The sequence below is a fragment of the Coccinella septempunctata genome, chromosome 4, assembly GCF_907165205.1.
Source record: "Coccinella septempunctata chromosome 4, icCocSept1.1, whole genome shotgun sequence".
NCBI classification, from domain to species: Eukaryota; Metazoa; Arthropoda; class Insecta; order Coleoptera; family Coccinellidae; genus Coccinella; species Coccinella septempunctata.
In genome coordinates, this window is record NC_058192.1 from 40,493,033 (window position 1) to 40,504,851 (window position 11,819).

Consider the following 11,819-nt stretch of genomic DNA (forward strand, 5'->3'; position numbering starts at 1 on the left):
ATGTGAAAGGATAATACTGGAGAGAGTCGTTCAGTTCGCGCTCGACAACAACTTGATTCCAGAGGAACAGCATGGTTTCTTACCTGGCCGTTCTGTGTTGACCAATCTCTTGATGGGTGTGGATGAATGGACGAGGATGCTGGACAACAGTTTTCCTGTAGATGTAGTCTACCTCGATTATTCTCGTGCATTCGATCGCGTTCCACACAATCGCTTACTTTCTAAACTTGAGGGTTTGGGCATTCAGGGTGCCCTCCTTCAGTGGATCAGGGTGTCAATTCTCGGGATCACTCGTTCGTTGAACGTATATGTGACGTCATGAGCGTAGATTTTTGGAAATTGCAATTCTCGGGGAACTAGTCTATGAACTATTCGTTTAAAATCATCGTTCAAACATTAGTTCGACAACGAGTGATTTTTATCATACGCTCGATGACTTAAGCACATATATTTTGACGTTCGTGTATTAGTTATTCATTGATATTTGTGATTTCTTGAAAAATGAATTTAGAGGATCTTGTTTTAGAAAATATTCATAATATTATGAGTGAAGCCGAAAGATTTGTGCAAGAAGGTCGGGAGAGACATTATTATGACCAATCTAGAAAAAATCCATTCGATCATTTATCGGATAATATGTTTATACGTTTATTCCGTTTGAACAAACAATTAGTTCGAGAGTTGCTAGAAAAGTTGAATCCTTTTCTTACACCTCCTAGGAGAATTCATGATTTGGATAAGGAAACGAAGGTGAGAGTTCTTTTTTCATGAGCGATATTATATAGGTATTTTTATCGATATCATAGGTACTAGTGGCACTGAAATTTTTTGCGTCTGGAAGCTATCAAATGGATATTGGAGCAAATGTTTGGGTAGGAGTCAGTCAATCTTCTGTTAGCAGATCGATTGAAGAGGTTTCTGCTGCTCTCAATTCCAATGAAATTTTCAATGAATATGTCAAATTTCCTTCTACAATCAGAGAGTGTGAAATTCTTCGTGAAAAGTAAGTTCATCGTAAGTTGATACAAAGCATTCTATTTTCATACATATATATATATTATAGTTTCACCATATCATTTTGTAGATTCCCGAAAAAATTTATCGATAATTATTATTTTACAGTTTCAATCAAAAATTTGAGTTTCCTGGGGTGATAGGAGTAATTGATTGTACCCATGTAGCTATAGTACCCCCGTCTGGGGATAGAGAAGAATACCTGTATGTGAACAGGAAAAAATACCATTCCTTGAACGTACAACTGGTAAATATTTTCATCCTGTGTGATATTATTTTTAGAGAATTATTTCCGTTTTCAGATATGCAGCAGTAATTTAAGGATATTGAACGTGATTGCCCGTTATCCCGGGGCAACTCATGATTCATTCATTTGGAATCAATCTAGGTGTCAGTATATCCTTCGTAATCTTTATTTGCGAACAAGAAGATCTTTCTACTTACTAGGTGAAACAGAAAACACCACCGTCATGAGTTTTTTTTTATAATTGTGTTTGTTTACTTCATTCAAAATTATTTTTAAGGTGACTCTGGATATCCATTGAGACCCTGGCTTTTGACTCCATTTGATGGTAATCCTGAACCAGGTACTCCCCAATATGAATTTAATCAACACCTGAAGAAAACTCGCTGTTTGATTGAGAGGTGTAATGGGGTACTAAAGATGCGCTTCAGATGCTTATTGAAACACAGGGTGCTGCATTATACACCGGAAAAGGCAGGAAAACTAATCAATGCCTGTGTTGTACTACACAACATATGTGTTGAAAACAATATGCCAGAACCAGATCCAGAAATAGAGGATGATCTTTTAGATCTAGATTATGGAATATATGCTATTGGCAATGAAAATGACACGGGGGGAGCAGGCGGCATGGCAAGAGTCAACCCTGAATTAGTAGAGGGGAGAAGAATTAGGAATATAGTTATGAATTATTTTCAAAATGTGAATTAACAAGAATAAATACCTTATTATAATTTTGATATTTTCATTTAAACGAAAACTAAGAGTAAGTAACATATATTAATAATGAAATATAGAACAACATTCAAGGACACAGATGAAAAACTATTCTGGGGTTATTTATTGGACATTTTTTCCAAAAGTATCCCTTTCATTTCACTTAGTTCAGCTGCTATTTTTTCTTTTGCTGCGACATCTCGTTCCATAATCAGAAGTTTTTTTTTGAAATATTCTTCTTTAATTCGAATTTTTTGTTTCAGTAGATCTATTGTTTGAGTATTCTGTTCCACAGCTTTATCCAAACGCTGCGAAGCAAAATTTCTCTTTTTTCAATTTTTTTTCCAGCGTGAGCTTCAACATTTCCTAGATTATCACTAGAAAGAATGTCTTTCTTCAGAGGTGCATTATGAGGGTTGGTGTCCTTTTGTTTTTGTTCACTCTCCACTTTTTCATCATGTTCCAACACAAGTTCCTGCGCCTGTGGTTCTACTACTCCCAATAAGCCTCTTATGGCAGTATCCCCAATGATGCTTACAATTCTTTCATCTGCCTCTGAAAGATCTACCATTGCAGGTCCACCACCCGTTTTCGAGGAATGGGCATTAATCTGCGCCTTTTTAGTTTTCGCCCTTGACTGAATGTCGTGCCAACTCTAAAAGAATTGCATTAAGATTATATAAAAATAGTCAGCAAGGATGTATCTTATATACCTTCCTCCACTCTTTCCAGTCTTTTTTTGCACCTGGAGTTCCATTCAATATATTTGTAAGTTCTTTCCACAAAGCTATGGAGTCTTGTCTAGAGAAAGTGGATGAGAATTTCTGCTTCATTTCAGGATGGGAGCATATAAACTCTATTAATATATCTTTTTGTTCGACCGACATTGGTTTGTTTCTCTTTTCCATATTCAAACAAGAAAAGAAAATCTTTATTCACTACAAAACTGATGTTCTAATCAAACAAAACCAACTCTGAAGAGTTTGATTTGACGTATTTTCAAAATTCAAATTCTGTGAATTCGACCATAAATAAGTACAGAATTATCAAAAGCATAGACTTATTAATATGAGTTTATGATTAAACGCTGATTATTCGATGAATTTTGCTACGATGCCAAGTTTATTCTCCGTTCGTAATGAACGTACACTTTCGTCGGAACGAGTAGTTGGAGATATGCTCGAGAATTGACTCGGTTCGAACGATACGTTCGATTTCACTCGTTCATGGACGTATTCGTTCAACGAACGAGTGATCCCGAGAATTGACCCCCAGGTCATTCCTCTCTGATCGTAGTTTTCGCGTTCGCGTGGGAGATTCTCTATCGACCTCTAGACCAGTTCTTAGTGGGGTCCCCCAGGGATCAGTGCTGGATCCAATTCTTTTTCTCCTCTATACGTCGGATTTGTCAAGAACCATTCGATCCCATTGTGCACTTTTTGCCGACGATGCTAAGATCTTTGGTAATCCCCTCGGTAATCCTGGTGTCATTCAGCAGGATCTTGACACCCTCTACAACTGGTCTGTGAAATGGTCTTCACCCTTAAATCTGCTTAAATGTTGTGTGGTCCACATGGAAAAGAATAATCCTGGTTTCCAATATCTTCTTGGTGGCCACGCCATTACTCCCGTGAGCTCTCATCGTGACCTTGGAGTGGTGATTTCACACGACCTCTCCTGGTCTGATCACATCTTGCAGACAGTTAACAGGGCGAAAAGAGTCCTCTATCTGCTGGGTAGATCATTTTTCCCGTTGCGACCCGGCCACCTGCAGAATTCTATACACAACTTATGTGTGCAGCGGCCTAGCTATCCTGTACGGCTTTCTATTATGAATATTCCCCTGTTCTCTGAAAGACGGACTAGAGGGGACCTCATTATCACATATAGAGCCCTCAACGGCCTTTTTAATGTAGATCTCGGTGGAATTTTCTCTCTTAACAACGATGAACGTTTGCGTGGCCACAGATATAAATTGCGGAGGGAAAATTTCAAGACATCTCAGAGGGAACATTTCCTTCCCAACAGAGTGTTTCATTTTTGGAATCAATTACCATCTGCCGTCGTGGATGCCACCTCTGTGAACAATTTTAATAACAGATACGATGGATGGATGCAGGGTCGCCAATCTTGAGGATGTTACATTGTCTCATCTGTTTTATTCATAATTTTTCAATATTTATAATTTTTCAATCTTCAAATTGTAACTCATTCAAGTTTTGTTTTTTCTTTTTCTCTCGGGATATGCATTACTTTTATTTTGTATTCTTTGAGTTTATAGAATTGTTTCTTAACACTTATCAAATAAATAATAATAATAATAATAGTATCTGTTTGTTCCTGACAAACCAAGGCGCATCTATGGCACATCGTACTAGCTTGTTTTCTGTTGACTGAATTCTTTGTATATGGCTATTTGCCGCGAATCCCCAAGCACCTGATCCATAAGTCAGTTGCGGTCTAGCAACGGCTTTGATTATTTTCAATTTTATCTCATTTGACATGTGGCTCTTTCTACCTATCAGCGGGTAGAGCATATTTATCGCTGCCTTGGTTTTGTCAACGGCTTGTTTGATATGGCTTCTCCAAGTTAGACCTTTGTCTAGGGTGATACCTGAATATTTCGTTTTTCCATTCGATTTCTTCTCCATCTACCTCTAGATTTGTTGTAGTTCTCAGTCTCCTCTTTTGCAGTAATATCGCTTGGCTCTTTTGTCCGTTGAGCTTTATTTTCCATTAAATACACCAGTCATTTATTTCATCTATAGCTTCTTGTAGTATTCCTTCTATGATTTCTGGCTTGCGATGTCGCATTCCGATTCCCGTGTCGTCGGCGTATAGTGTCAGCATAGTCCTTGGAGATTTTGATATATCGTGAATATATATGTTATACAGTAACGGCCCAAGTACGGACCCTTGAGGCACCCCTGCTTCAATATATCTGGTTGTGGAGTTTTCTCCTTCCACTTTCACGTAGAATCTTCTGTACCTAAAATAATTCCTAATCAACTTGCACAGTTTGATTGAATATCCAGCATATCTCATTTTGTAAATCAATCCTTCATGCCATACTCTGTCGAATGCTCTGGCGACATCTAGTAGTACAAGACCAGTTGCTTGTTTATTTGGAATCCTTCTGTTATGTATTCTGTGTGTCTCAGTAATTGTTGTTCTGTTGAGTGATCTCTTCTGAGTCCGAATTGCTCTGCTGGAATGAGATTCAGATTTTCAGTTTCTTCTGCAAGCCTCCTAGCGATTACTCTTTCTACTACTTTTCCTAGGGTGGACAATAAACTTATTGGCCTGTAGTTTTGGGGGAATTTTTTATCTTTGCCTGGTTTGTTGAACACTATGATTTCTGCAGTTTTCCACTTTTTCGGATAGTGTTCAGTCCTCATTATACCGTTTGCAATATTTGTGAGAGCAGCTATACCTTTTCTAGGTAATTTCTTCAACATAACATTCGTTATTTTATCACTTCCGGCAGCTTTTCTATTTTTCAAGCTTCTGATTATCTCCTTTATTTCGAATGGAGATGTTGGTTTTTCTATTTTGTCGTCTACTGGTGGTTCGTCCATTTCTTCTTCGTTGTTCTCAACTAGTTCTTCCAGATCATCATCATCGTCATCAGGTCTGTAATTTATTCTCGATTCTCTTTCGATCGAGTCCGCCAGTCCTTCTGCTTTATCGATATTAGTATATGCCATTCCTCTTTCTCCGTGGAGAGGTGGTATTTTAGTATTTTCTCCTCTCAGACATTTTTGCATTTTCCATGCAGAATGATCGATAGTATTTAGTTCTTGAACTCTTTTGTTCCATCTATTTGTTCTCATGTCCTTCAGGGCCTTTTTTAGAACTTGGCTGTGTCGATTTAGATTTCTCTTATTTATATCTGTTTTGTTGAGCCTGTATATTTTTCTTAGTCTCCGATTTTCCCTGATGAAATCTTTGATTTCTCTGGGTGTATCACCGTGTGGATGTATCGGTGCTGGTCTCGTTATTTTCTTTGTGTTTTTTTTGTAGGCATCTAGTATTAGTCCAAGAGCCAGAGCCAAAAAAACTCTCTGAGTTTCTTAAGCCTGGTTTTTTCTCAGGTGATTACAATCATAATATACAATAAAATGCCGCGGTCAGTCAAGTGGATGTTAGAACATGTGCCTCTGGTGCGCGGTCAAACATGTCGTGATTACCGACGTAATAAAATCAGTTTCTTAAGGCTGAAACTTTATAAACTTTTGTCTTTTGGTATCTAAATCAAAATTATGTTAGTCAGTCAACGTCCAATCGGGACATAGCTGGTCAGTCAGCATTAATGTGCGTAGATAGAAATTGGGACTAGGAATCATCAAAGGATGATTAATATCCGTAGAATGCATCAAAAATTGTGAAATTCTGTTTGCAATGCTCTTCCTGGACTGCATGCTCTAATTGAAAGAGATTTTAATCCAGCTTTTTATGAGAAAGGTAAAAAAAAACCTCTGCAGATAATGAAGCAGAGCGAAGATTTTCAAAAAACATTCGTTGACCTTGGACTTGCAGATGAAAGCAACCAGAATAATATGTTAAATAGGGTTCAAGGATTTGTTTTCCATTTGTATGTCTTGAAAAAAATTAAATCAATTGACGAGGCAAGATTCGTTTTATTTTAGAAGACGTATAAATGTCTTAGTACGACAAACGATCGTTTTAAAATCAAAATAATCAATGTAGATGCGTCGAGTATGCCACCATGCCAATCAGAATTGATGCAGCAGTTCTTAAGAGCGAGATTAATTACAAATATTTGGCGTAATGCTCACCGTCAAATTCCAACGGAGCTATCTTCTACTGATTACGGCTGGAAATTGGTGGATGAGAAATATGAGTGTCATTGGTTCAAAGGCGATCAATTACCAGAACTTGTACAGGATGATATTATTCAACCTTTACAAGAAAATACAGGTATAGAAATATCTTTATTTGAATTAAACAATCACAAATTTATTTACTTTTTAGATTCTGCAACACCTGAGCTTGACGTGTCAGATCACGATAGTGAGAATAATGATATTTATGAAAGATTCAGATGATGAATTATGTGATGATTATTTATAGCTTGTTATCTCTAATGAATTAAATGAATATTAGTTAAAAATGTTTGAAAATCAAGGAGTTCTTACCTGTGCGTATACCTGCGTTAGTTGAGTACACTGTTGATTTCGAACGAATTTTATTTCTGAGATTTTAAGGCACAATTGCGACATGGAAGTGCCTTATTAAAATAAATGTGTTACTTTGAATGATTATGATGTAATATCTATAGAGAGCGAAAAAAATTTAATTTTTTATCCACTGACTGACGGGCGTTGTTCTACGGAATGGCTGACTGACCATTTTATTCATTAATAATATAGTCAGTAGTAGTTACAAAAAATTTTCACGCTTGATAAACGAATTGCACCCTTCTAAACGACGCTACGCCTCGCGCTACGCACATTAAAGCTGACTGACCAGCTGTGTCCCGATTGGACGTTGACTGACTATCATAATTTTGATTTACATACCAAAATACAAAAGTTTATAAAGTTTCAGCCTTAAGAAATTGATTTTATTATGTCGGTGATCACGACTTGTTTGATCGCGCACCAGAGGCACATGTTCTAACATCCACTTGACTGACCGCAGCATTTTATTGTATATTATGATTGTAATCACCTGAGAAAAAACCAGGCTTAAGAAACTCAGAGACTTTTTTTGGCTCTGGCTCTCCGTCTATATATTCTTTCTAGTTTATCAACTGCTCTTTCTAGGTCTTCTGGTGTGTTGATTGTTGGTATTTCTGTAACCTCCGATTGTATCAGATGGCTATATTTAGTCCAATCGGTGTATTCTCTTGTTTGCATTAGTTCTCTTCTTGGCCCTTCTCCTATTGTTAATTCGATGGGGTTATGGTTAGAGGTTCCGTCCCACAAGGTCTCTATCGAGAATTCTCTAGTGATATTTTTCATAATTGCGATATCAATTATATCTGGTAATCCATTTCCGAATGCTAGGTATGTTGGTTCTTCAGGTCCAATAACGATAGCTCCATGTTCTTAAGCGAGATCTTTCAGTTTTCTTCCATTTCTGTTTTCCATCCTGCTGTTCCATTCTGGAGATTTGCAATTAAAATCTCCGATGCAGATTTTCGGGTTTGTTCCATCTAGTAAGTTGTTGATTTCTTCTTCCAATAAGTTATTTGGGGGTCTTTTATATGACGATGTGACTTCCACTCTTTGTCGATTTATTTCAGCAACAATCGTCACTGTTTCTATTTGTGACTCGTCAGATCTTCCTTTAAACTAGGGTTTCAGATCTCGTCTAACCAGTAAGGCAACACCTCCTCCAGTGTTTGTGATTCTGTCACATCTATATATCTCATAATTCATGATGTTCAATCGCGTATTTGGTTTTATTCTTGTTTCCTGTAAGGCTATAATATCAGGTTTTCTCTCCGATATTATTTCTTCTATATCGGATTTTCGAGTTCTGACCCCGTTTATGTTCCTGGAGACTATTTTAAGGGAATTTTTCCTAGTTGCATGTTCCATTATTTCAGTTTACTGAACATTCCTTGGAGTTTTTTCTCCATCTCTCTTTCAATTTTCAACATGATTTTGTTGAAAATATTTTCAGTTAAAGTGTCTAAATCGTCGGCGGATTCAGAGACTTTTCTGTTATCTTTTGTTTTGTTGATCGTAGGTTTAGCTTGGGGTATTTTCTGTTGCTCCTTCTTCTGTATTGGTTTAGGTACTTCTTTTTTCTTGTCGTCTACTTTGGAGAGGGTGGGCTTCTTTTTCTCCTGGACTTTTTGCGGAATCGTGCTCTGCTGAGCCGATTTCTGGCCTGTTTTCCTCTTCCTTGTCACTAATTTGAATTCGCTACATCCTTTGTAGCTTGCAGGATGGCCTTCTTCGCCGCACGGAACGCAAGTGGCATTTCTCTCCTCACCTTTTCTGGTAAGTTCGCAATCTATTGTGCAATGATTGCCCAAACATTTAACGCATCTGTATGGAAAATAGCACTTGTTTTGGACATGTCCATACTTCTGGCATCTGAAGCGTTGACTTAGATTTTCTGCCTTCTTTTTGATTCCACTACAATGCAGAGATTGTAGAGGCGTCTTATTTCGAAAATCTCTTTTCTCTGAGTTTTGACCAGGTATAAGGGTATAAACTTTTTGGTTTTATTGGATGTCATTCTGGACACCTCGGCGTCATGGATTCCTTGGACTTTTAGATCATTTTATTATATCTAGGTCAGCATCTATTAGGAGATGCCTTATGACTGCGTAGATCTTTTTCTGTTCCTCCATCTGGTAGGTGAAGTACTCCTTACCAATCTGGTCAAAATATTTCGTAATGTTTCTGTAGTCGTCCACAGTCGAGGCTACGATCCTAATTCCGTCTTTTACGACGGTTGCTCTGTTGTAGCTGAATTTCTTCATGTAGAGAGCTTGTGAGATCTCTACCCAATCGGCGGTACCTATCGTCGTGATGGGTGGAATTTTATCTTTTTTAGGTAACTCACTTGCTTTTTTTGCGGTCTCTTCGTCTGAAGATGAACTTTCTTTACGCGCGCGTTTTGTGGGCGGCGGCTTGTAGGTTTTTGCAACTTGAGTTGCAAAATTTTTCTTCTTTTCTGGTTCTAGAGCTACTTCCTGTTTGGAGGAATTTTTGGAGACCGCTACCGGCTTTGCAATTTCTGCAAATGTGGGGGATTTCTGTGCCATAATATGTTTTGCAATTTCAGCAAAACTAGGGGATTGAGTTGCTTTATTCTCATTAACTTCCTCTCTCAAGAGGCGTATCTCCCCGACCAACTGACCCACGGTTTCAGTTAGTTTATTTTCAAGAGTTCTATAGTATTTATACTCAACTCGGTATCTTTTATAATAGTAATAGTAATTTATTTGAGCCTACAACTGCCCATTCCCTTCTTTGAGCCTTACAAGCTCCTCGTGTTCGCCGTCGCTGAATTCTTCCGCATCGGTCGCTTCCATATAGGAACCCTCATTATCTGAGGTTTCCGACATGGTTTTATACTCAGATTTCTCAAAATATCAAACAATTTGAAAATAATATAATATTCAGGAATCTTCACTGAAATAGTCTTATATAAAACTATGGTATAAAGCCGAAAAATTTCTATGAGAAAAATCAGAAAAAAGATACGAAAAATAAGCTCACCTGATGTTTGCTGCAGTACCAACGATAAAAAAAAATCTGGAAACTGGGGATGAACATCAACTTTGAAAATTTTAACGAATTAAAATTCCGATAACAAATATAGAACCTACACAAACTCCACAGACGGAATCAAATATTCCGTAGCTTTGTTAGTGAGCACTTTCACTTTGACTTTCTCTTCCGCTTTCTCTTTTATAGCACTAGGAGCACTATAGCACGTCTTCTTTTGTCGAGATTCCACTCGAGACTGATAATTTTTTTTTTTGCGTCAATACGGTAATGAACTCCTCATAAGTGAGGATTTGCTCGCCAATTACCCTTCTTAAATGCGTTTTTACCGATTTAATACCCGATTCCCATAATCCCCCCATATGTGGTGCGTTTCCAGGAAGAAAATGATACTCTATGCTTTCTGTATTCGCTGTGGCTTCCAACATATTTCTAATTTCGTTAGAGGAGCCTTCGAAATTTGTACCTCGATCGGAATAGAGATGAGTGCATCTGCCCCGACGTGAGACGAACCTCCGTAAGTAGGCAAGAAAAGCGTCACTACTTAAATCTGATGCCAATTCTAAATGAATGGCCTTCGTGGCCATGCAGACAAATAGACATATGTAGGCCTTACATGTTTTAGCGCCTCGGTAGCTACTCATAAATATCGAAAAAGGACCCCCATAATCTACTCCCGAGCGGAGAAAAGGTTTTACCTGAGAAATGCGTGGTAAAGGCAGATTACCCATCATAGGTTGAAAGGGAGTAGGATTTACCTTCCAACATTTGAGGCATTTCGAAAGTACGGATCTTACAGCCCGACGTGCCGATAGAATCCAGAATTTCTGCGAAATAGTGAATTGAGTCATTTGCATGAAGCATTTTTTTATGATAATGTTCTATAAAAAGTTCAACGAGACGACCTTTTCTTGTGAGCAAGATAAGGTGTTTTCTATCGTAATTCAGAATAAGTTAACCTACCACCGACTCGTAGGATCTGATCGTGATCAAAGAAAGCGTTAAGTTTACGAAGAGGCTTTGAAAATCTTTTAGACGAAATTTCCGACTGAAATTAACTAGTTTGCGTGTGCTTTACGAGCAAATTCAAGGAATTATTCAATTCAAGCGAGGTTATGAACCCGGAACGTTTCTTATCTGTATTTCTACTGTTGTGAATGAATCGTAAGATGAAGCCCAAAACCCGCTTCAAATCATCTAACAAGTTCGATTCGGCCGTAACTAATAGAACGTTTTTGCGATCCTCTTCATCGGTATCAAACTCAACTTCCTCCGGTTTTCAGACTGGACTTAAAATCAAAAATTCAGGACCGTGAAACCAAACATTATTATTATCTAAGAACTCGGATGGGAACAAACCGCAAGAAGCCGCGTCGGCAGGATTCGAAGTCGATCGCACATATCTCCAATGTTATGCATCGAGACTCTCTTGAACAAATGCTACTCGATTTGCCACAAAAGTCTTCCAACGATTTGGATTAGCGTTCAGCCATGCTAAAACTATCTGTGAATCGGTATAAGCATAAATATCCCTTATTGACATTTTCTTCACCAAAATCACATGAACCCATTTGACCACCTTTGTCAATAAAACCGCTGCTAAAGTTCCATTCTAGCTATGGAAATTC

The 11,819-nt window shown here is 37.9% G+C and overlaps 2 protein-coding genes across 2 annotated transcripts; one reads left to right on the forward strand and one right to left on the reverse strand.

The window, feature by feature from the left end:
- The first annotated feature begins 430 nt into the window (after positions 1 to 430).
- On the forward strand, positions 431 to 1,992 carry LOC123311472 (putative nuclease HARBI1). Its single transcript, XM_044895485.1, has 5 exons — positions 431 to 750; positions 807 to 1,003; positions 1,123 to 1,261; positions 1,317 to 1,461; positions 1,539 to 1,992. The coding sequence occupies exons 1-5, from the start codon at positions 502 to 504 to the stop codon at positions 1,967 to 1,969; spliced, it is 1,161 nt and encodes a 386-aa protein (XP_044751420.1). The 5' UTR covers positions 431 to 501; the 3' UTR covers positions 1,970 to 1,992.
- LOC123311473 lies at positions 1,993 to 3,153 on the reverse strand. The gene is made up of 2 exons (XM_044895486.1): positions 2,689 to 3,153; positions 1,993 to 2,630 (listed from the first exon to the last, which is right to left on the reverse strand). Exons 1-2 carry the CDS (start codon positions 2,881 to 2,883, stop codon positions 2,244 to 2,246), a joined length of 582 nt encoding a protein of 193 aa, XP_044751421.1. The 5' UTR covers positions 2,884 to 3,153; the 3' UTR covers positions 1,993 to 2,243.
- Positions 3,154 to 11,819: the final 8,666 nt, after the last annotated feature.